Raw genomic sequence first — 23,946 nt, 5'->3', positions numbered from 1 at the left:
ATAAAATGAATGAACTCTACTTCCTTTTGCTCTTATTTGTTAACTTGAGGTCTCCTGTTCTTACTCTACATTTGTAAATGTGACTGCCTATCCCATAGGATGAGCAAAGGACAGTGGACACGTTCCTTCAATTATCTCTCGGCCATCTGCACAATGAGGCAATGGAAGGCACTGTCGTGTGCAGGTAATGGAGGTAAGGATCAAGAAATTCCTCAGGGGATCTCATCAACCATTCACCTCGTGAATGTTACAATGATATCCCTGGCGGCACAGGGAATGCCCCAAAGATAAACTTGCCCATCTGTAACTGAGTTGCTCTCGTGACAGAGCTCAGTTTTGGATAGAGTGGACAAAGTTCAACTCCAGGATCAGGGTCAGGGCCATAATAATGAACCTCTCTACCTGAAGAGAGGCCAGCCCAACCCTCTCTCAGTCAACTGAATTCCCATACCCAGAAAGGAAATTTGTTCCCCTGCTATGAGAGATAGCAGCTGTAGCAGAGAAAGTGGTAATGAATCGTGGGTAGAAAGAAGAGCAGTACCTAGAAGTTATTCTCTTCAACCATATACTGAACCTAAGGGATTCTGACCTATTCAAGATAGAGGGACTTGGTCATGAGCTACAAGATCTATCCCAGCACATTTGGATAGTTCTATCCTAAGTGAGGGGTCCTCATTTCACTTCTGGTATCCAACTGGAAAGCCTCCATGAAATAGGACAAGGAATTTCCTTACCACAGGGTCAAGCCTTTGACTAAAGGGCTTATGTTTATTCTTGGCCAAAAGAAGATAAATGGTTGTTTTCCAGTGATATTGTCCCTATGGTTCCTCCCAATTACCTGGTACTTCCAGGCTGATTTCTGATCCTTCATCCCATGGAAACAGGACAGATACCAGGTTACTGTTCTGAGTAGTTCCCAATACCCACCTCCACCCCCCACACACACCCCTAAAGCCCCTGACTGGCCCCTTTGGACAATTTTGGGCCAGAGATCAAGGCATCATTCTTAAACTGCACTGTATGATGCTTCTTCCTAGCAGAAATAATTCCTATTAATACTTCCTTTGCAGGTAGACCCCGAACAATGGTCCAGACTGAAGAACTGCAGCAAACATTAGCCCAGAGCTCCTGTGAGACTTTACTCAAAGCACTTATCAGACACCAGTCTCAAGGACAGCAAAAGGCAGAGACTACAGGAAGTTATGTGAATTCAGTGGAATAGGATATAGAATATAGATTATCCTAAGTCATCCTTTGCACTTCATATTTTACTTAATATCCTCATTACCACTGGAGAAAGCATCTTAGAAGACTTAGAAAAACAAAGCAAAGTAGTCCCTCCCCAGCTACTACAGACATTAAGTGCTGGGGGTGCAAGGAAGCATCCTAGCCCATCAGGTGATTATAATTAATATATGCTACTCAACTACTGGCAGCCTTTCCCTACCCTCCCTTCTCTATTCCACATTATATAAGGCAGAGAAAATCAGAGTGAGTAAATCTCAGGGCCTAGCCTTTCCTTTAAGCAGGAAGCTCCTTCTTCCAATAAACAAATTAAATTTGGCACTAGAGAGAAGGGAGAGGATGAAAAGACCCACACATTATTTCTTGTTACTTAACCTCTAATTAACATGAGGCTCAGGTGCTAGGAAAGACACAGAAAGGATAAAAAGCAGGCTATGACTAATCTACCACTAAGCCACTGCATCATAAATGGTCAATTCCTTAAAAGCATTTATGATGCCTTAGTTGAGAACCGGCCTTTTGTTGGTCTTTAGTTCTTCGATGCCATGCAGAGTAACTGGCAGCTGCACATTCAAAACAGAGTCAGTGCTAGTAGGCATTGCCTCCTCTTCTTGTGTTTCTGGTTGGTGAAGTAGCTCAGAAACAGTGCAGTGCTCTTTCTCATGATTGCCTGAAGGGCTGCTGAGGCCAGAGAGGTTGCCTTTAGTACCCCAGTCTTCTCCAGATGCTGGGATTTCCTGTTGGCTTTCCACTTCTCCAGACTCTAAAAGCCCATGAGTACATATTCTTGGTTTGGCCTCCACCTGCTCAGAGGTCACAGTGAGCTGGGTAGAGACCTTAGCTGGCTCAGCACTGGCCCCAGACATTTGAGAAGACTCCAAAGCTTTGTCAGCTTCATTGGAGTTAAGGTCCTGATCACTGCTGATAACCCGAACTGGAGAGGATTCTGTAGGCATTTGTTCAGGGTTCCCTTTGCTCTCTTTTGGCCATGGGAATAAAAGATCCAGCTTCTTTCCAAACCTTAGTTTGGGATCACTAGTCACTGTACTCCCTTTTTCCTCATTACCTCCCTCAAACAGAGTTGACAACTTTTTAAAACCAGACATTAAACCAGTCTCTGCTGCCCTATTGCCAGAGGAGGAAGATGAGGAAAAGAAAGAGCTCAGTGGTTTCCCATAGTCAGTAGCAGAGGATGGGAAATGGAGCTTTGGCCACTTGGTCATGTTTGGGATCTCAAAATGTGGTCTTGGCTGCTCTGTTTCCTGGGGGGTTGTAGTTGGATCTTTCTGGGCATCAGGTATCCCATAACTTCTTTCGGCACAAAGCACAGATTCCTCTAGCAAAGGGCAAGAAAGGGACCCCCGGGTTTCTGGTGTGGCACTCTGGCCAACTGAACTTGGCTCACTGAACAATGTAGTAGTATTGGTTTCTAGTGAAATGGTTGCCTGTAGCTCCAAGACATCTTGTTTTGTAGAGACAGACTGCATAGCTGGCACTGGCTCAAGAGGAAGAGGTGGTGGAATTGGAGGTGGAAATTCTTTGGTGATACAGAGAGGATCTGTATGCAACTGTGTTGGCAATGAGATATGCTCTGCTTCAAACGATGCCTCTGTGTCTGTACCCTGCAATATCCCCATGTCTCCTTCATCACTCAGAGATAATATTCCTTGCCCAGTATCGTCCCCTGAGACAGAAGATGCAGCCCCAATTGTTTCAGAACCCTGACGTTCTGGGATATTATCAGGAATATCATTTTCCATTTCAGCCATTAGTTTTAGATCATCTGTCAAGGTCTTGTCAGGAATATTACTATGTTCCATTTCAGTTGTTAGGTTGGGGTCATCTGTCAAGGTCTCTGAGTCCAACTTTGCACTAACCACATTCATTCTACAGTCACTGAGAGTAGATTCTGAATTTATTGATTCAGAAGCAAAATCTTTCCACAAATTTTCTGGAGGTACCAATCCCACAGGACCTCTGGAACTAACATTTTGAAGCTGTGCAGTACCTGGGATAGGTGGTTCTTTTTTGTATGTCTCTGGTTTGGGACTTTTGAAAATTCCAAATAACTCATTTTTGAATGGCTGAGATGATACACCAGAAGACAGAGAGAAAAAGGAGTTTTTCTTTGGAGATTTATGAGAAGAAAACAATCCAGAGAAAGTTTTAGGAGGTTCAGTTAAGCTCCCAGAGAAAGATTTCACTTTGGTCACAAACCCTGAAAGCATTTCTACTGAAGAATCCAACACTGATTTGTCTTCCTCTTTATCTGTGTCTTGGTTCTGGAGGTTCCCTGCACAACCTCGCTCCACAGAACTTGAAGAAGTTGGCTCCAGGATCTGTGTTAAGATCTCAACAGGGGTCTTTTCTAATGGCAAATTCAATGGGTCTCTAGAAATTCTTTCATTTTGGTGATGGTTAGTACAAGCGTCTAAATTGTTGAGATTTTCAATCAAATGGCTATCATGTGAAAAAGACTTGGCCAGCAAACCTCTAGGGGAGGTTTCCTGTATGAAATCATCTTCTTCATGAGAAGCTACCCCAAGGGTCTCTGGTCCAATGAGCAGTGTTTCAGCCTGTGCCTGAAATCCTGGTGAATGAGGAATATTGTCTTTTTGCAATTGATTCATCTGGAAATCTGGTAAAGATATTCCAGGTCCATTACTGGACTCTAGTTTTCCCTGATAGGCCTCCCCTACACTGAGCTCATCTTCAAGGAAGGTAACCTCAATAGTGTTGCTAATGGAAACACAAGGAGTCATTTGATGTTCATGAACTACCTCCGGGACTATGCTATCTCTATTGCCACAGGGACTTTCAGGCATTGTGCCATCCATGTCTACAAAAACACTTGGCTTCTTACAGGGCTGGGAAGTCACTGGAGTAACAGTTGAAAGGCTATGCTTTCCCCCAGGAGTCTGCTGTTGTTCATCCAAAAAGGACAAGCTGAAGAAACTAAAAGAGCTATTATGAGAGGCATCCTTCTTGATGCCTGAATTAGTAGTGGAAAAAAAGGAAGGAAGTGTGAATAGCCCTTCTGCTTGAGATTTGGTTCTTGGTAGAGTAGCAGAGGCTCTGTTCTCAGATTTTTCGGATCCAGTCAGGAAAGAAAATATACTCTTTCTGGTTGGCAACTCTGGTTGGGATGGAGATGTTGTAGCAGTTGTAAAGCTCAACTCTTTGTCAGAAAAATGACCTTGTTCTTCTACAGTTTTTCTGCTCAGAATATCAAAAGATATTTTATTACTTCTTGAAAATTCTGTCACTGTAGACACACTACTAGTTACTATTGAATCTCTTGATGACTCTTCAAGACAATTTCTTGAGAAAGATGGATTTGGTGACTGCTGGATTAGATGGTCTCTGGAGGGTGCCTCTTTTTCAGTTAAATTATTACCCTGGATCTCCTTAGTTGATGCTTCCTTTAGTTCACTGCCATCAATAGTAGTCTGTTTATTCAGACTTCTAACTCGAACTTTCCCTTTAGAGGAAACTGGTGCAACAGGAAAGTTCCCAACACCCTGGTTAGTTAGTTTTGTAAGATTAGGACTTGACTTGACCTCATCCTTATTTGTCATTGAAGAAACAGACATATTTTCAGATGTCTGTGTAGGAGATACATTGGTTTTAAAGAAATCTCCCAGAGTACCCAAAAAATTTAAAACATTGGAAGATTCATTCTTTTCCTGAGATGTTATCTTTTTATTTTTATCACCACTCTTTTCTAAGTTTGGTGATCCTTCTTTATTCACCTGGGTTTTAAAAAGGTTCAAAAATCCAGATGCCTGTTTTTCATTTTCTGTTGGACTTACTGAAGAGTCTTCACCCCGACCAAAGAGTTTCAATGCACTTTTAAATAATGTTCTCTCAGACTCTTTGGAAGACTGGTCCTGGGAAAGCTCACAATTCTTGTGTTCATCCCTACTAAACTGTGATGCAAGAGGAACTGAAGTAGAGTCAGATGTGATTATTTCATCATCTTCTTTACCTAATTTAGCTGGAGGAGTTGTTTGGCTTACCTGGAAAACAGATTTCAACAAACTTTGTTTTTTCGCATGAATGCTTTTATTTAAAGGGAAATCTTGCTTCATATTTTCAGTAGATTCTAGTTGTTGAACATTGGATACTATTTGTCTCTCTGAATCCTTCTTAAGAAGATTTTCTTCCTCATTTTGGGATTTACTCTCTGATTGCTTACTCAAGATTAATGACTGAAGATCATCATTTGTAAACCCTGCCAAGTGAGACTGCTGATCCTTTTTATGCAGGGCTGAAGACTCTAAGGATTCATTCTTTTCAAGATTCAAAGCACTTCCAACTGAAGCACCCAAAGCAGAAAATAATGAAATCACTTTGTTTAACGATGACATCTCTTCTGCTTGCTGTGGGCTGTCAGTCATATTCTCAAGATGAACCAAAGTGGCACTTTCTTGAGAAGACTGAAGCCAGTGAAAACTGGAAAGGTGAGATAATGAACCCTTAGCTAGAGCCTGGTTCTTATCTCCTTCGTTAATTTGATTTTTACTTAAGACATGATTACCAATACTTTGGGGTTGATTTCTGAGATCCAAGGTACATTCAAAGTCTTCAGAACCACACAGCCTTTCTTCAAAAAATCCAAAATCTTCTTCAAATTTTTTAGAATTATAGACTGAGAAATCTAATGGTTGATCCCTTGGGCCATAACTCGATTCTTCATGTACTCGTGAAAAAGCTCCTGAATTTAGATACATTGGCCCATCACTTCTTGGCAAAACTATAGATAAATCAAGAGGGTCCTCAATTGGTTCCTCTTCAACATACCACAATAACTTATCTTCCTTGTCTAGTCCTCTAAAACTACAGGGAGAAATAATGCTGTCATCCAATATAATACTTGATAGATTATTTGTCTGCAAATCACAATTCAAATACTCTTGATGAGAATAATCAGGTATAAATAAATAAGCATACTGCCCAGTAGAATCAGTGAGGAAAGAATAGATATACTGACCATCATGGAACACAAAATATCCATAGTCTCCATCCTCCGATGGCCACCACACTCCATTTTCAAGACATGACAACCATTCCTGGTATTCATAACCAATACTTGAAAAAACAAAGTTTTCATCCATTCCTAATGATTCTTGATCAACCATGGGGTATGTAGTCTTTTCATGACCTGAAGAATAACTTAAGTCAATGGGCAATTCTTCCAGTGAATTCTTAGTCTCATTAATTGAAAGATGACAAGAATTTCCATATAATGAGTTAGCTGCCCACCTATCATCTCTTAATAAGTACTCTTCATTAAATGTAAACTGATTGAATGATTCATATGATAAGTCACACCAAATGACACTGTTTGAATTTGTTCTCCACTCCAAGATGTTTGCATTTTGATCTTTTTGGCAAAAATTTATTGCTGAGTTTTCTGAGTCAGACCACAAAAAAACATCAGCTAAAGGAAATGTGTTTTGATTCAACATACAATAAGCTGGCTGAAGTAGTCTGGAATTTTTAGAGAAATTTTTTCTATCAGAGTCCCATTCATAACAGAAAGGACTGTTTATCTCTTCAAAAGCCTGAGAGTGATTTGATTTATTAAGAATGTTAGTACTCAGTATAGGTGAATTTAACTTATCTGAATTTTCATATAGGTTTGCCTCAAGAATATGGTGTGGTGTTGGCTTCTTTGGCAAAGATTTCTCTACAAGGTCCTGCGTAGCACTTAGTGTACGGTGAAGGACACTGTTCTCAGGAGAGGGGCAATGCTTTTCACTGTGCTGGTTTTTCCACACAGAAGAGCAATGATGATTATCAGCCCAAGTATCAGTTAATGGTATGTTTTCTTTAGGTAAAGATAAGTTTTTTATGAAGCCAGAAGTTGCTTGTTTTGCAACATGGTCCCTCTGGTTCTCAGAAGTCACACATGAAGTAACAGCAATCTCATCCAAGGATAAATGCTTATTTCCACTCAAAGTCGTTGTGACACCTAAAGACATGGACTGTGCTTCATCTGGCTTACAATCAGTCATACTGCCACTGGATATCAAGTTAAATATTCCTGAGAGTGAGCTTGGGGTGTTGTCCCTGTAATGAGAGTCATCATTTTTCAAATTTATTTCTTGTGAACTAGACAAGTTTTTAAGAGAAGATAATCCATTAAATAGGCCAGAAAGGAGGCCTCCCTGGGTTCTTTTCTTGGAAGCTTTATCTACAAGTTTGTCTTCACCAATTTCATTAACCAAGGTTGATTTTGAAATGGTAGGAATCAATGCTAATGAAGAGTCTGATACTGTTAAAGATATCACTTGTGTAAGAGTCTTACTTTCTCCTAAAGAATCAGAGAGTCTATGTTCTTGGGGCACAACTTCAGGGATGGCTAAAGTATCTCTTTCACAGTTCTCTTCTGTTGTGTGATCACTTGAATTGAATTCCTCTATACTCCCAAATTTCCCAAGATCATTATTTATGTTTGGAACTGAATCAGACATTATTTTATTAAGTGTGGTATCTTCAGAACAATTTTTTGGATCATTCTTATTAAATGTCTCTGTATCACCAAATTTTTCTAGATTATTATGAATATTTGGAACTGAACTAGATTTTATTGAACTAAGTTTGTTATTTTCTTGGCAGTTTCTTTGAATCTCTTCATTGATGGTTACTTCAGAGCCATGAAAACTCTGGTCATTAACAGTGATATGGCTGTCAGTGAAAGGAAATTTAAACAAAGGAAAAATGCTTCCTTTCTCTTTTAAATCCTGCTGCTTTTCAGAATGACTAAGAACTCTGAGAAATGGAATATGCAGTTTTCCACTGAAGGAAAAGGAATGTCCATCTTTCTTAGGAATCCTTTCCCATCCATCTTCCTCCAACGGGTGAATTTTCCTAGATTCTGACAAAGTTTCCTTTGAACAGTTTTCAGGGGAAGTGAGCAAAAACTGGCTAAAGGATCTTCTGAGTGGCTCAAAGAAATTATCATCAGCAGTAACTCTGTCCCCCTCTAATGACTTTGAAGAAGGCTCTTTGTTCTTAGTTCTACTACCAGCTATACAAGGATGTCCTGGAGTATCTTTGACACATATTTTTGGTTCATCTGGTAACAGGGACAGGTCTATATGGGTTTTTTGCTCCAGCAGACTATCAGTATTATTTTGCTTACTTGCAGAACTAGCTAAGTTTGAAGGTTCACTGGCTGTTTGAGAAGATAACAAATTCTCATTCGTCGGCATTTGGGACGAGTCTGTAGCGTCTCCATTATTCCTATCTAAAGCAACAATGCTACTGTCATTGCCAAGAGTGCCTTCCCTTTGACTTGACTCTGAACCACACCCAACAACATTTTCCTTTCTTTTTGGCTTGTTTTTGTCATCATCTTTTTTAGTTTCATCCTTTTCCAAAAAGGTCTTTAATGGACTCAGCATACTGAAAACAGACTTTATAACTGAACTCTGATTCTGTGGAGCAGAGTCCCTTCCAAGAGTTTCTGTTGCATCCTCAAAGCTTAAACTTCCAGTTTTACTGCTGGTGTGCTCATTTCCAAAGGTTATGTCACATCTGCCAAAATCCTTATTGTCAACATTCTGAGAAGATAATGGAGACTGCATGGAAAGATCCTTCTCTGATACTGATTTGGCTCTGGGTCTAGATCCCAAATTAATTGTCTCTATTTGATTAAAAGTTTCTGTTTTCTCTGGAACTAAAGAACCCAGCTTTTCCATTGAGATTGTTAGATGTTTTTTACCTGAGCCCACCTTTTCTGTGAGTGAACTGAACAAAGAGCCAACAGCACCTTTCACTCCATTCAACTCAGGGAAACAAATGGCCTTGTCTTTGTCATTCTTGGCAATGGTTATAGGTGGTATTTGATTCCCAGGATTTTTCTGTTCTGCATTATCAAGATTACTATTATGTGTAGGTATTTTTTTAGTTTTTGAAAGGGAACCAAATTTATTAATCTCCTCTTCCTTCTCTGCTAAGTATTCTGAGACTGTTTCTACAAAACACTGAAGCTCATCCATTGTATCAATATAGTGGTCCTTGGGATCCTCAATAGAAGAAGGGGCCATCTCTTCCACAGGGAACCCAGACAGATCTCCAAGTGTGTTTGCATAGCAATTCATCCTTTGTAAAGGGAATGCTGGATTTGCTACATAATATTCGTTAGAAAAGCTTCCAATATGATGGACATTGGATGGATGGCATGTTGGTGACAGAAAACCTTCCTGCTTATCAGAAATGGGGGAATCCAGAAGTTCATCAGAAGTACTGCTAGTAGAATCTTCAAGAATATCCAATGGAATGAAATCAGTGACATGCTGTTTTAAGCCAGGTAACTTTTCATAATTCTTAAAACAACCAGGAAGATCATAATCATGACTTTCCAACTTAGTGGTCCCCATGCCACTATTAACCACAAGTGGATTCTTGTAGGGTTGGGAACCTGGGTAATTTTGTTTCTTCTTTTCAATGTGGCAAAAGTTACAATTTTCACTGTAAGGATATGTACTTTTGAAGTTAGTCTTAGTTCCTAATCTCTCATTATATTGTTTTCTTCCACTGTCTCCAAAATGACTGTACAGGGGTTTCCTTTTCCTTCTTCTATCAATTGTATTATATTTCTGAGGATATCTGGAGCAAACAGATGTTTCAAACGTAAGGTCAAAATTAAAGGCAGTAGAGAATTCTGTTTCTTGGCTTGGAGAGGGTATCTTTTTCCAATTCTTGTACTTTGGTTGTACTTTTTGTCTATAATATTTATCGGATTTTGAAAGAGTTCTAATTTCATTTAGTTCTGCTTCTTTTACATTTATCTTACTGTTTTCTAGAAACTCTTGTGATATTTTCCCCTCCATCTGCTTATATATACCCTCTTGCTCTTCATAGTCAACATCAGAGAAAGCAGAAATAACCCTAATTCTGTCAATTTTAGCCTGCAGGCCTTGTCTGATGTAAAGGGATAAATTTGAAGGAATAGTAAGGCAAAGAAAAAAAGGAAAAATAGGGAAAAGAAAGAAACATGAGATTCAGTGCACATTCAATAAGAAAACTAGAATTAGTAAAATTGTCAATTTGATAAAAAACATTCGGACTGAAAAAATACAAGGATATCCACATAATCTTAAATCAATATTACAGCACTGTAATCAAAGAATATTTTCCACATCAAAAAAAGAACAGCTATAACAATAACTTTAAAATACTTCACTTGCTACCATGAGCTTTTTAGATCCTCTGTTTTCTAAGAAAGAAACAAACAAAATGAACATGTCTTATCAATATATGGTAGTAATTTTCAACCTTTCACATCTCATGGCACACATAAACTACTAAAATTCTGCAGCACACCAAAAAATATATTTTTTTGCCAATTTAACAAAAAAGATTAGGTATAATTTTGATCCATTCACACTAGATGGCTATTGTTGTGTTGGCCATTGTCATTTTTTTATCTGACAATTTAAGGAGAAAGAGGTCTGTGAGCCTGACCAAATAGTCAGGTATTGCATGTTTTAAAAATTCTTGTAGCATACCAGTTGAAAATCACTGATATACAGGATGCATCTATGATGCCAAAGTTTAGAACTGTTAAGTATTCTATGAAAGTATATCAAAAGATTTCAAGAAACCTAAATTTGCTGATGAATTTGGGTCTGAAGAGAAGTCAAGCTATTAACCTGCTGAAATTAGATCTGAGGCAGTCAGCCAAGAATATGGTCAGACATATTTCTTTTAGAAAGAAAAATATATATACATAATGAAAATAATCTTTGACTTATTTTCAGAAGTCACGCCTTGTTACAGTACCAAAAAGAGCAAATTATTTAAAGGTTATAATTTGGTTTTTGTGGGCAATATAAGGCTGTATGCTTTGAGGATTACAGTGAAATGAATGTCTTTCTCTGCACTGATTACAATGGCAGAAGCGACATGTGCAGCATAGGTCAGTGAACACAGAAGACAGCAGACCTGTCCTTTGGTCAGACTAGAGATGGCCTGTTTCCCGTGTGGTCAGGCGGGAGTGCAGAAAAGGCCTGCAGACTAGAAGCTTGTCAGCTCAGTGTTTTCTTTTTTAGATCTCACATCCAACGGTGTTTATTCAGGAAACACAAACAAGATCAAAGTGGTAACTTAGTCATTAAAAATCTTTAAGAGTAAGACTGATAGTCTTTTGACACCTCTTAACACTAGAAATATTTTGGCTACATATTATCTAACAAAGTCCAATTCTACTGTCAAACCTCAAATTCTGTATTTTTACATGATTTACATGCATTTCCCATTACTCATTAGGCAGAAGCCCATTTCATAGAGTGAGGAAATCAACTTTACCTATTTTGTTTACATGCAGTTTCATTAATCTCCAGTGTCCTCAGAAACTCAAACTAAACTAATTCCAGTCTTGGAGAGGTCTTTATAGTTACAGCTTAAAATCAATAGACAGCCATGGCTATACTGAATGGAGCTATTTATTTTTATACTTCTAATTTACTGGAAGGTACTGCAGACACGTTTGTTCCCTCAAGGATTTTAAATATTCCTCTTAAAAAACTTAAGAACTCAGACTATTTCCAAGAACTTGGTATTTATAGCAATACAAAAGTTTAAAAATCAATGCTAGTGATACAATTTCTTCAAAACTTTTTAAAGGAAGATTCACTTCAAACATTTAAGTTAAAAATGTATATAATAAAGGTTCACTTAAAAGTCATATTAACTTTTCCTCTGCTAGAGATAATAAATTACTCACTTTTTAATCAAATTTATATGAGCTCAATTTTTTAAAGTTTTTTTTTTAATTTGCAACTCAAAATACATCACTAATGCTCTCAAAGTGTTATTATTATAGCACCAGCCCAGGAAATAAATGAAGTGATAATAGGGTAATGATTAAGTTATCTGCAAGTTGTCCAGCAGAGTACATAGTCACTTAGGTTGATGTGACATTATTACTACTGGCCTGCACTTAATGCTTGCAAATACACAGGAGAAAGAGGGTCAAAAAATTTTTTTCTATTATGTTTTTGTTCTTACAGTGGGAAAATATAAATAACTAAAATCAAATAAATAACATATGCAAATATTTAACTTATTAACCAGTAAGGAGTAGGGACCAACTTCGGTAGGACTCTTGGCACGTTTCTTTTTAGAATCAGATTATAGAGTGAGAATTCTATCTGATGGTTGATATATGAAAAAATTTCATTGACAATATATTCAGTAATGATAGTAAACTGAGACAGAATGATGTCTAGCAGGTAGACCACCATCTGAGGCTCAGGATAAATATTCACCAATTTGGTAAGGTGGGCAAAAAATGAGATCATCCTACGGTATGGTGAATGTCATAACCAAAAGTACGAGCTAAACTGGAATGGCTTTTTAAAAACTAAATTCTATCGCTTCTTGGCCTTCTGGCAAAAACCAAGTGTAAGTATCTGTTCTTATCATTTTAATGTATGATACGTCCTCTATCTGAGAACATTACACTAAATGGATTTTTGGAGCCGGGAGATGAAATAGGAACCTGCTCCATCCACTCCAAGCATTGACCCAGTATTGCAGTACTTCCAGGAATGGCGCACCAAGAAAATAAATAAATAAAATATAAAAAAATAAAAACTAAACTCCAATTAATGAAATAACTGGCTCAGGAAAGGATCATCAATGGCTGCTAAAGTCAATGAGTTAAAGGTTGTTGGGGAAACAGAATATTTACACAATCTCAGGTATCACCCTAGGTATACTTAATTACAAAGGGGAAAGGTAACTTTACATTGGAAAAAGCTGGTATATACAGATTTCTTAACCAAGAGAACAAACTAAACATCAGTAATGAGATGAAGTAATCTTATGTGAAGGAAACATCATTTGCGCAGTGTTTTTGCCAAAAATGTTTAATCTGATTTTAAACATGAAGAAACAATTGAAAGCAAAATTAAGGGGCATTCTCAAAACTAGCCTGAACTCTGCAAAAAATGTAGTGTTTAAAAAAAAAAAAAAGTAAGGACATTTTGTTAGATTATAGGAGACTATAGAACCAGGAATATCAAATGTAATGCACCATGAACACTGACTAAATCCAAAGGGTTATCAAAACATTTAACATCTGTGATTTCCCTTTTTTGATTATGGTGAACGGTGAATCAAAATCTCTAGGCTGGGCAGACACACAAACAGCTAGGCTTTCAGCCATCCACCCCCAGTGGGCACGCTATCGCCAGTTGAGAGTCATTAATCATAAAGAAAAATATTACTGATGGAAATATAAAAATGTGAATGTGTGGAAGAGAAAAAAAAAAAGACTGAGAATCTCACAAAATGGCTGTAGCATGGCCCGTTCTACTGCTACACGTCCATTACCACCTCCGGTTAAAGTGCCCAAACCTGTGATGTCAGTTGTATCCCGGGATCTGCGTACTAGGAAAATAAAGTGCTTTGTTCCCAATACCTACCTGAGACCCCGCCTCTCTGGGTAATCGAGGTCATAATCATAACTCTGCACAGAGTCATTGCAAGAGTCCCGGCAACTGCCGTGAAGTAGCAGCTGCTGTGGCAATCGCACAGGCACAGGAAACTGGTGTGTGGAAGCGTTGGGCTGGGAAGTCGAATGGTACGGCGGTGGGATGCTGTTGCTGGTCTCACTGCGGTAGTCACTATCTCGGTCATCCACGGCACTATCAGGATCTTCAAAAGCTGTGGAACAAGCATAGTCAATCAAAGCACCCCAGCTTTATTTAGTTCCTCAGAATTTTTCTGCTTCTAACTTGGGGAACCACAAGCCTTGAGAACAAGAACAAACTGAACTGCACACAAGTCCAGTGACTTCCAAGCCATGTGCAGAACTGTCTCAATGCCCACAAGTCTCTCTCCTTATCAAAAGAGAGAGAACACTTGGTTTAATTTTAGTGCTGATTCTTGAAGGAGTTCCAAGTTGCATTTTCACAATGCAGAATTCTTTTGAATTGTACTTCTTTAGCTATCATACCCATAATGAAAACCTGCTTTTAAATGTCAAAAATGGATTCTGGCCTCTACTATCATTAAAAGCGGGCAAAAGGGAAAATAATAGCTTTTCCATACCTTAAAAAAGAGAGAATTTTGTTTAAAATTGACTTGGTGATTTCAGACTTTAAAATACATGGCTGAACCAAACAAACAGGTTCAACATCAGAAGCTGGTCCAGTAAATCAAGAAGGTCAAAGCCAAGGCTTAAAAGTCACCCAAAAGCTCCAGATGCAGCTGAGAAGAACAGCAGTTTTACTGTCTTCCTGCAATGTTGGATTTTTAAAATAATTCCCATCAAGCACTCACACCCAGGGTTCAGAATTCCTTTGGAAAGCATGGGCTGAAGGAGAAGAGGAAAACACACGCACTGCCAGCGGGATCGTGCTAACAATGCAGCCAAGTTTATCTAACAGTAGTGACTACAGTTTCACAGAATTATTTTTGTTTTTCAGGCCAGCACCCAATGATGAACACAGTTATACAACCTGATCCAAGCAAAAATGAAAATGTACAACACTGTGCTTGGAAAGGAAGCTCAATCTAATAGTGCTTTATATTGGGCTGGCCAAAAAGTTCATTGAGTTTTTTCCATAAAACAAAACATACATGTTACATTTTCACCAATAATTATATTGATTTGGAGTATTTTGAGTATGTTGGCTATCTCCCCCTACTAGCTTCTAGTGGGTAGAGGCCAGGGATGCTGCTAAACATCTTCCAATGCATGAGACAGCCCCACAGCAAAGTATTATATTTGGCTAAAATGGCAATAATACTAAGAAACTTCGCAAACCATTTTTGATGCATTCGATCAGTCACAGCACCTTCTCCGTACACTGCACAAATCTTTTTCTTGCTTTTCAGTTGTGTTTTTATCTTTCTTGAAACAATAAAACATAATATGCCGAAAGTGTTGTATATCTTCTTCCATCTTCAATATTAAAATGGCTGCACAAAAAATTCACCAACTTTGATGTTTTTTTAAATGCATGCTGATATGACAGCTGTCACAACACAATCTAATAAAATTGTTTTGAGTGAACTTAAAGACAACTAAGCACTACTAGAGCCATTATATGGAAAAAGCTCAACGGATTTTTTGGACGATCCAATAGATTATTTTACAGGGAAGCCATTTCTGACACCATCCCCGTATGTGTCTAATTAACAAATTCTCATATGTCCTTTCTTGCCAAGCTCCCATTTGGCTCAAAATGAGGAAAAGGAACATGTATCATCCAAAAATTGGCATACATTTAGCAAACGATGGATTCCTCATATTAGTAATTAAAAAAAAAACACCAAAAAACCCTTGGTAGTAGTGTGGGAAATGGAAGCCTCTTGGAAAACGATAAGATTAGGCTCTTACAATTTCTCATGAAGGAGATAAGAACCTGCATCCATGCCTCAGAAATAGAAAAAAAGTTAATGAACTGGGGCGGGGGGGAATCCAAACAGTAATGATAAAAGTTAGGGACAAAAAGAAAGTAACAGAAGAACAACCCTTTAGCTTCTACATTATACAACCTAGTAGATAACTCCATCAAAATAGACAGGGAGCACAAACACATGGGTTTTACACGCAAGGAAGAAAAGTTGAACATTGGATTCCAGACAACACTTGTGGATACAGCAGGATGCAGGGGTAAGCATTTCCCACTTCAGTTTAAGAAAACATGTGAACATAAAAGAAGAGGATAGTGATCAGAACCGCAGGGAAAATATCAGTACCAGAAAGTGACTAACCTTCAAAATGGGCAGGAATAAGATTAGTCAAAAACTAGAGGATGCAAAGCATTCTGCTTACAAAGCATTCTGATCACACATTAGGAAAAACATTCTGGAGGCATTGGTTTTGACCCTTGATGCATCTGTTGTTCTGAAGACTGGAAAGGATCAAGAGATGAAAACCAGCATGCCTTTCAGATTTCATTCTCCCTGAACCCACAGAAGCAGTACGTGTGGAAAAAGTCAGTACTGTATTATTCATGCATACAGATAAGGTGGGAGACACAACAAAGGAGACAAAGCAGAAAGTCTACTTAAATTTTGACAGGAGAAATATTAGCACATAACCCATAAAACCAAGACTGAGTTCCCAAAGAGAGAGCAGTGATAGACAAACCTGCTGATTGTGAGGCCAGGGGAGGGTAGCTCAGCCAGAGCTAGGAATCATGATCCAGAGCCAGAAATTGAGTGGATGCACCCTTAGCTTATTATTGCATCTGACCTATTATTTCTAAGTGATGCTTTGCTTTTTAATTTTGCTAGGCTAAGGGGAGGAATATTCCAAAACTTTCCTAAAGGCTAACAGTATTTCTACACTAAAGAAATAAAGTACAAATATTAAGAAACAAAGTGCCTATGGAAAGAAAAGGTTGGGGGTAGAAGAAAAGAGAATATGAAAAGTGGGAGGGAACAGGAGGAAGGAAACATATGGAAGTGAAGTGAGATGAGAGGGAAAGAGAAAAATAGAAAATAAACTTGTAAAAGTAAACTGGGGAAAGAATTTAATCTGGGGCAAATATGAGCACAGGCACAGAGGAAGCACTCGAACAAAACTGAATGAGATACTGAACAACGAGGCTCTCCCGTCTGTGGTGGTCCTGGATTGAGCCCCTGTCTTTAAATCCAGAGTACAGACAGAACTTTACAGCCAGACAAAAAAAAAAAAAAAAAAAAGAAAAAGAATTCAAACTTTTTCTTAGAGCTTAGGTATTTTTTTCTTTTTTGTTCTTTTTCGTTTGTTTTTATTTTTTTTTACTTTACTTTTATTGTTTACACTATCACAGATGTCCCCATTTCCCCCAATTTGCCCACCCTTGCTGCTCACCCTTCCTTCTGGCCATCACCACACTGTTGTCTGTATCTATGGGTCATGCATATATGCTCTTTGGCTAATCCCTTCACCTTCTTTCATTAAGTTCCTCCCATACCCACCTCTCCTTTGTCAATTGGTTAAAACCTTAAGTTATCTGAGCTCTCTTAGCCTGCCTTTGAGCAGTTCCTTAGTGAAAATATTCAGGATTCAAATCACAGAAAATACATACTCCATGAGAAATTCCAGTGATAGGACAAAACTTGGCCCCTCTTAGGATCTACTGGACACCTAATCAGTGGGACTCAACTAAACCCCCTTGCCAGCTGGATAACACAGCCAGTAGTGTCAGCCTAGGGCTATATATCTTGCTGAAAAGACCTGGCTACCCACTCTCCAAGCTCGTAAACAAAGTTAGCCTCCAGCCTACTTGAGTTGCTTTAAGGAAAGTCAAACCATGTCCTCGGCCTCTTGTGCCCCACACGAAATCAATGACCCTTCCCAGAATGAAACACCTTCCTTTAGTCACTGCACTCCTTAGTGACTAAACCAAAGGAACCAAACCAAACCAAAGGAAAGGGTTTCCTACCCCAGGGGCTTATGGTACTACTTGTCTCTGGGAAAGAAAAATCAGGAGATCCTATCCGGACTATAACTGGGATTTTGGATTGAAATTTATTAATATCATACACACAGTCTTCAAGAAACCAGCCTGAAAGGATATAACCCTTCACTGCAGATAACCATCTCCTGAGATTTAAAGAGGGGAGAGGAAGGGGATGAGATTGTATATGCTTATATGCATGAATATCCAGCTTCATAGTTCAGAGAGAATATGTTAAAGGGTAAGATCAAGAAAATTATAAGGAATTCAAATTCTTACGTACCCTGCTGCTCTCCCCAGCCCAAATAAGTCCAGTGACCTAAGAACACCGCAAGTGGTAGCAAAGAAGAAGAGTGACAGAGACAATTTTAGGAAGAATTCAAAGATCACTTCCCCATCCCACCAATTATTATATACCTTACCTTATTTGAGCCTATTCTACTTGTATCCCATTAATTTTACATAACATGTAGAGAGCCTCTCCTACAACCAAGCATAATACAAATCTACATATAAAGTATTTTGCACTGTGCTAGTCACTATATAGAGAATAACAAAACAAAACAAACAAACAAAGCCCTGGCTGGTGTAGCTCAGTGGATTGAGCTTGGGCCAGGAACCAAAGTGTCCCAGGTTCGATTCCCAGCCAGGGTACATGCCTGGGTTGCAGGCCATAACCCCCAGCAACCGCACACTGATGTTTCTCTCTCTCTCTCTCTCTCTCTCTCCCTTCCCTCTCTAAAAATAAATAAATAAAATCTTAAACAAACAAACAAACAAAAAACACTTCTTCTGGACTCTTTTAAACCTCCTCCTTGCCTAGAACATCATTTAGAAGCTGATATACCCTTCTTTACTCAAAATGAGAAAAAACTACAACCTGCCTCCACGAAACCCTTCCTGTCTCTCTGTTCACTAAACCTGAGCCTACCACAGTATATCCATGAAAAGCTCAGCATTGATACAGTGGGAGAGTGAGTCCCTTGTCTGAAAGCAATGGTGGCCAATTTTGCTGCTCTCTACAGAAAGCTAAAAGGCCAGTGTATGGTTTTACTTTCTCTTTTTTGAATAAATAGTAAAACACTGTAGCTGTTGGCTGCACAGAGATGGCCATTTTTTCTCAATTACGCACACATTTTAAATAAAATCTACTAAAACACAGAAGCTTTGAAGGACAGAAGAACACATTTTCTACTCATTTTTCAAAATAAAAAATTCAAAATTAATTAAATTTAAACCCTATCCTAAACTCAAACTGAATTTGAAGCAACAAAAATGACAAAGAAATCACTAAAAAATAGGACTTTATCTTAAGAAACAATAAAAAATTTGGCTTCCTCTGGGTATTGAAGTCAAAGCTAAGTTCTTCTGGCCCTGCCATGTACTAGATATATAATCTTGTAAAAGGTAGAAATGTTTCCTACCTCTAATATGAGAATAATGATAGCATGAGTCTCACTATTTACTGTAAGGATTATAAGAGAAAGTTAGCTTTGTCATGTTGCCAGATTTTTGCTTGCCTTATAGGTGCCAGTAAATGGGTGGTAGGAAGATCAGCACACCGTGACAGCCTTATTCTCTGTAGAGAGGTCGCCAGTGTCTGGGTCAGAAAGCCCTCAGACTTCTGAGAGTGCAGTTCCCTTGAACGCTTGCCTTAAGATTCAAAATTCTGGAAGCATCATATGATGCCAACACAGGCTGGCTTCATTATCTGAGCTACCTTTCAATGCTGGGGATATGGGACTACTAGTCACAGGCTGTTTACTTTAACTATATGCTGAGAAGTCAGTTTTCTTCCTGTGTACTTACCTTCTTCCTACCACCTATGTCTTCTCAGAAAGGATACATTGGTTTACTGTGCCACTTTAAAAAATTTTTTTTCACATTTTTTTCATTGTTTGAGTACAATTTTCTGCATTTCCCCCCCAACCCCAGCCCAACCCCCCAGCCCTCCCCACCTCTGTTCTGCCTCCACCCGCCTCATTAGTGTCCATGTGTCCTCACTGTGCCATTTTTTAATTTTAATAATTTATTTAACTTTCTAACCATGGACGGAGAGGAGGTTTAGCAGAGAATTCTCCCAGGCCATAGCACAGTTGCCATAGCAACTGCTATGGGTAATTACTTCATTTCTTTTTAAAAGAAAACTGAAAAATAACCACACAGAACTTCAGATTATGTCTTTCAACCTAGATTGCTCCAGGCAAGTGACAATGCTGTGTCTCAGTTGAAACTCTGGGACCAAAGAAGCCTCTTCTTGCAAGACACTGCCTCATCTCTGAATGTTCCATAGCTCTGCAGAGCAGTTTCTCATACATAGTAGGTGTTCAATAAATGTTTATAGCATGAATAAATCAGACATATGATCTGACCCCATCTACGAGATTCATCCCTAAAACAGGAAAATAACAATAGTTCTGCTCTCTGATCAATCAGTTCTCCCTTGTCACCTCTGTCACTTAACACTGTAAGAGAAATAATTCCAGGTTAATGAAGGAAGTTTCCTTCTCCACACCAAAAATACACTGAAACATTTCACTGGCCAATAGAAAGATTAACGAAGACAGGTTTTGCTACGCACAAGTACCAAGAAAGAGAAGGGGGGAAAATGTTCCAGGGAAATGAAATTATACATGCAAAAGCATGTTTAGTGAGCTGAAGATAATTCTAGCATATCTGAATGAGAGGCTTCAGGGTTATAAAAGAACCAGATCAAAGGAGGTCTAAGTAATGTTGAGCAATTCAGTAATCTTAGGTATTTGGAATTATCTGGAGGGTAATACAGAGCTAACACAGCTTTTAAGAAGGGGAACAACAGGATCAGATTTGTCATTTTAGGATAGTGGTACAGTGTGGCCAGGAGTTGGTAGGGTAGAGGGACTGGAGACTGGTGTCAGGGGAGCTGGTAAGGAGGCTGCACTGTCCTGACGATGGCTTGAACTAGGGAAGTAGCAGAGGGAGTGAAGTGGATACATTCAGGAGATATTTTGAAGGTAAAATCAATACAGTTTAATAAGCCTATGAATGTAGGAGTGAGAATAAAGACTATGTAATATTGCCTAAATTTTTAAAAAATGTATTTTACTGATTATGCTATTACAGTGTCCCATTGCTTTCTCTCCTTTATTTCCCTCTACTGTGCACTCCCACTCCCACCAGCATTCCCCCAACTTAGTTCATGTCCATGGATCATACATATAAGTTCTTTGGCTTCTCCATTTCCTATACTATTCTTAACATCCCCTGTATATTTTGTACCTACCATTTATATTTCTTATTCCCTGTACGTTTTCCCCCATTATCTCCCCTCCTCATCCCTGCCTATAACTTTCCAGATGATCTTCATTTCTGTGATTTTTTCCTGTTATAGTTGTTTGCTTAGTTTATTTTAGTTTTTGTTTTTTTTAGGTTCAGTTCTTGATAGTTGTGAGTTTGTTGCCATTTTACTGTTCATATTTTTGATCATCTTCTTTTTCTTAGGTAAGTCCTTTTAACATTTCATATAATAAGGGCATGGTGATGATGAACTCCTTTAACTTGACCTTATCTGAGAAGTACTTTATCTGCCTTTCCATTCTAAATGATAGCTTTGCTGGATAGAGTCATCTTGGATGTAGGTCCTTGCTTTTCATGACTTCAAATACTTCTTTCCAGACCCTTCTTGCCTGCAAGGTCTCTTTTGAGAAATCAGCTGACAGTCTTATGGGAACTCCTTTGTAGGCAACTGTCTTCTTTTCTCTTGCTGGTTCTAAGATTCTCTCCTTATTTTTAATCTTAGGTTATATAATTAAGATGTGCCTAGGTGTGTGCTTCCTTGGGTCCAACTTCTTCAGGATTCTCTGGGCTTCCTGGACTTCCTGGGAGTCTATTTCCTTTTCCAGATTGGGGAAGTTCTCCATTATTTGTTCAAATAAGTTTTCAATTTCTTGCTCTTCTTCTTCTCCTTCTGGCACCATTATGATTCATATGTTGGAACATTTAAAGTTGTCCTGGAGGTTCCTAAGCCACTTCTCATTTTATTTGAATTCTCATTTCTTCATTCTGTTCTGGTTGAATGTTTATTTTTTTCCTTCTGCTCCAAACCATTGATTTGAGTCCCAGTTTCCTTCCCTTCACTGTTAGTTCTCTGTATATATTTCTTTATTTCACTTTGCATAGCCTTCACTTCTTCCTCTATTTTGTGACCACACTCAACCATTTCTGTGAGCATCCTGATTACCAGTGTTTTGAACACTGCATCTGATAGGTTGGCTATCTCTTCATCTGTTAGTTCTATTTTTAGAGCTTTGATCTGTTCTTTAAATTGGGCCATATATATTTTTTTGTCTCAGGATGCCTTAGTAAGGGGCTGAGCCTTAGGTATTCACCAGGGTGGGACAACCTATGTCACTGCGTTATGATGCTATATGAGGGGGAGGGGTTAGAGAGGGAACAGTGCCACTTGCTCAGCTCTTGGCTGGCTTTTAGTCACTTCCTCCACTACCCACAAGCAAATTGGTCCCTTCTAGTGTTGATTCCAGGGTGGGTAGTTTTGTGTACATTCTAGGACCCTGTGGGTCTCTCCAATGAATTCTCCTGTGAGGCTGAGAGTTTCTCCTGCCACTACAATCCTCACAGGTTTTGACATCCAGAGGTTTTGAGGCTTTATTTCCCCATGCTGGAACCCTGGGTTGCACAGTCTGTCTGGCTCCCCAGTTGTTCCTCCCAGTTTATTCACACACAAATATGAGACCACCCAGTCTGCCACTTCATCTGCCTCAGTCCTCCAGCCCCCACCTTGCTATGCATCCTCTAGGCCCCTCCTACTAGTCTGGATGAATATTTCTTCTTTAACTCCTTGGTTGTTGGACTTCCAAACAGTTCAATTTTCTGGCAGTTCTGGTTATTTTTTGTTTTTAAATGTGTTGTTGTCCTTCTTTTGGTTGTGCGAGGAGGCAAAGTGTATCTACCTATGCCTCTGTCTTGTCAGAAGTCCATATTGCCTTAATTTTTTAGCTTGAACTAAAGGGTAGATAACATGGTATTCATTAAGAAGAGAAATACAGAAGAGGGGTAGGTTGAGAAAGAGGACAAATTAATTATTAGATATATTCACTTTGAAGTATTTATTAGACATTCAAAAGAATATGTCTGGTAGACAGATGACTACATTGGTGTGGAACTGAGGAAAACGATGTGGAGTATAAGACTTGGAAGTTTTCAGAATACAAGCTCCCATGAGGAGGGGGATTTTTCTACTTTGTTCATTGCTGTATTCTCAGTGCCTAAACAGTGCTCAGCACAAAGTAGGTTGAGAAATATTTAAAGAAATGGGTAAAAATTAAAATGTAAATAAATAAAAATAATGAGGCAGAGAATGCAGGATAAAAGGTGAAAAAGCTATATAAACAGAAAAAGAGGAAGAAGTTAAGGAACAGCCATATTTATAAAGCAGACAGAAATAGAAATAATACAAAAAAAGTTGACAATGCAAAGTGTTAGTGAGGCTATGGAGCAACTGGAAATCTCAGACATTGTTGGCAAGAAAGGAGAGTGGTAGGCCACTTAGAAAAACAATCTGGGTATTTCTTATAAAATTATATACACACCATACAACCTAGCAATCCCCCTCCTATACATTTACACAAGAGAAATAAAAACATGTTTGCACAAAATCCTATAAAGAATGTTTATAGTTGTTGAATTCATATTCACTAAAAACTGAAAACATAAGTATCCTTCAAATGGTAAATAGATAAAACAAACCGTTGTACATCCATACAGTAAAGTACTACTCAGGAATAAAAGGGAATGAACTACTGACACACACAGATGAATTTCAAATGCATTATTATAAGTGAAACAAGCTAGACTCAAAAACCTACATAATATATTATTTCATTTCTATGACTTTCTGGAAAAGGCCATACTATAGGGACATAATATAGACTAGTGGTTGTCATGGGCCAGGAGTGGGAGAGGCTAACTACAAAGTGCCATAGAGAACTTTTAGGGTTCATAGAACTGCTCTATGTCTTGACTATGGTTGTGGTTACATGGCTGTATGTGTTTGTTAAAACTCACAGGACTGGCTCTGACTGGTATGGCTCAGTAGTTTGGGTGTTGTCCCACAAACTGAAAGGTCACTGGTTCAATTCCTGGTCAGGGCATATGCCTGGGTTGCAGGCCAGGTCCCTGGTTGGGTGTGTGTGAGAGGCAACCAACTGATGTATCTCTCACACATCAGTGTTTCTCTCCCTCTCTTTCTCCCTCCCCTCCCCTCTCTCTAAAAATAAAATCTTTT

General features: G+C 38.7%; 1 protein-coding gene and 1 non-coding gene across 16 annotated transcripts in view; one reads left to right on the top strand and one right to left on the bottom strand.

Moving 5' to 3' along the window:
• The window catches only part of UNC13B (unc-13 homolog B), a 204,561-nt gene that overhangs the window by 84,946 nt on the left and 95,669 nt on the right, over window positions 1-23,946 (bottom strand). For 7 of the 15 annotated variants that reach the window (XM_036021879.1, XM_036021884.1, XM_036021883.1 and 4 more), the window contains exons 8-10: window positions 17,947-17,982; window positions 13,689-13,929; window positions 1,762-10,179 (exon numbers count right to left, since the gene is read on the bottom strand). In XM_036021879.1, the coding sequence (XP_035877772.1) occupies window positions 1,762-10,179; window positions 13,689-13,929; window positions 17,947-17,982 (8,695 nt within the window). The remainder of the gene's footprint in view (window positions 1-1,761; window positions 10,180-13,688; window positions 13,930-17,946; window positions 17,983-23,946) is intronic. The other 8 variants (XM_036021888.1, XM_036021889.1, XM_036021890.1 and 5 more) reach the window with 3 other exon arrangements.
• On the top strand, window positions 12,632-12,823 carry LOC114513451. The gene has a single exon (XR_003685842.1). It is a non-coding gene; the product is annotated as a U2 spliceosomal RNA (small nuclear RNA).

This window comes from Phyllostomus discolor, chromosome 3 (genome assembly GCF_004126475.2).
Source record: "Phyllostomus discolor isolate MPI-MPIP mPhyDis1 chromosome 3, mPhyDis1.pri.v3, whole genome shotgun sequence".
In the NCBI taxonomy this organism is placed as follows: domain Eukaryota; kingdom Metazoa; phylum Chordata; class Mammalia; order Chiroptera; family Phyllostomidae; genus Phyllostomus; species Phyllostomus discolor.
Note: the sequence above shows the minus strand (reverse complement) of the source record. Positions and strands in the feature narration are given on the sequence as shown.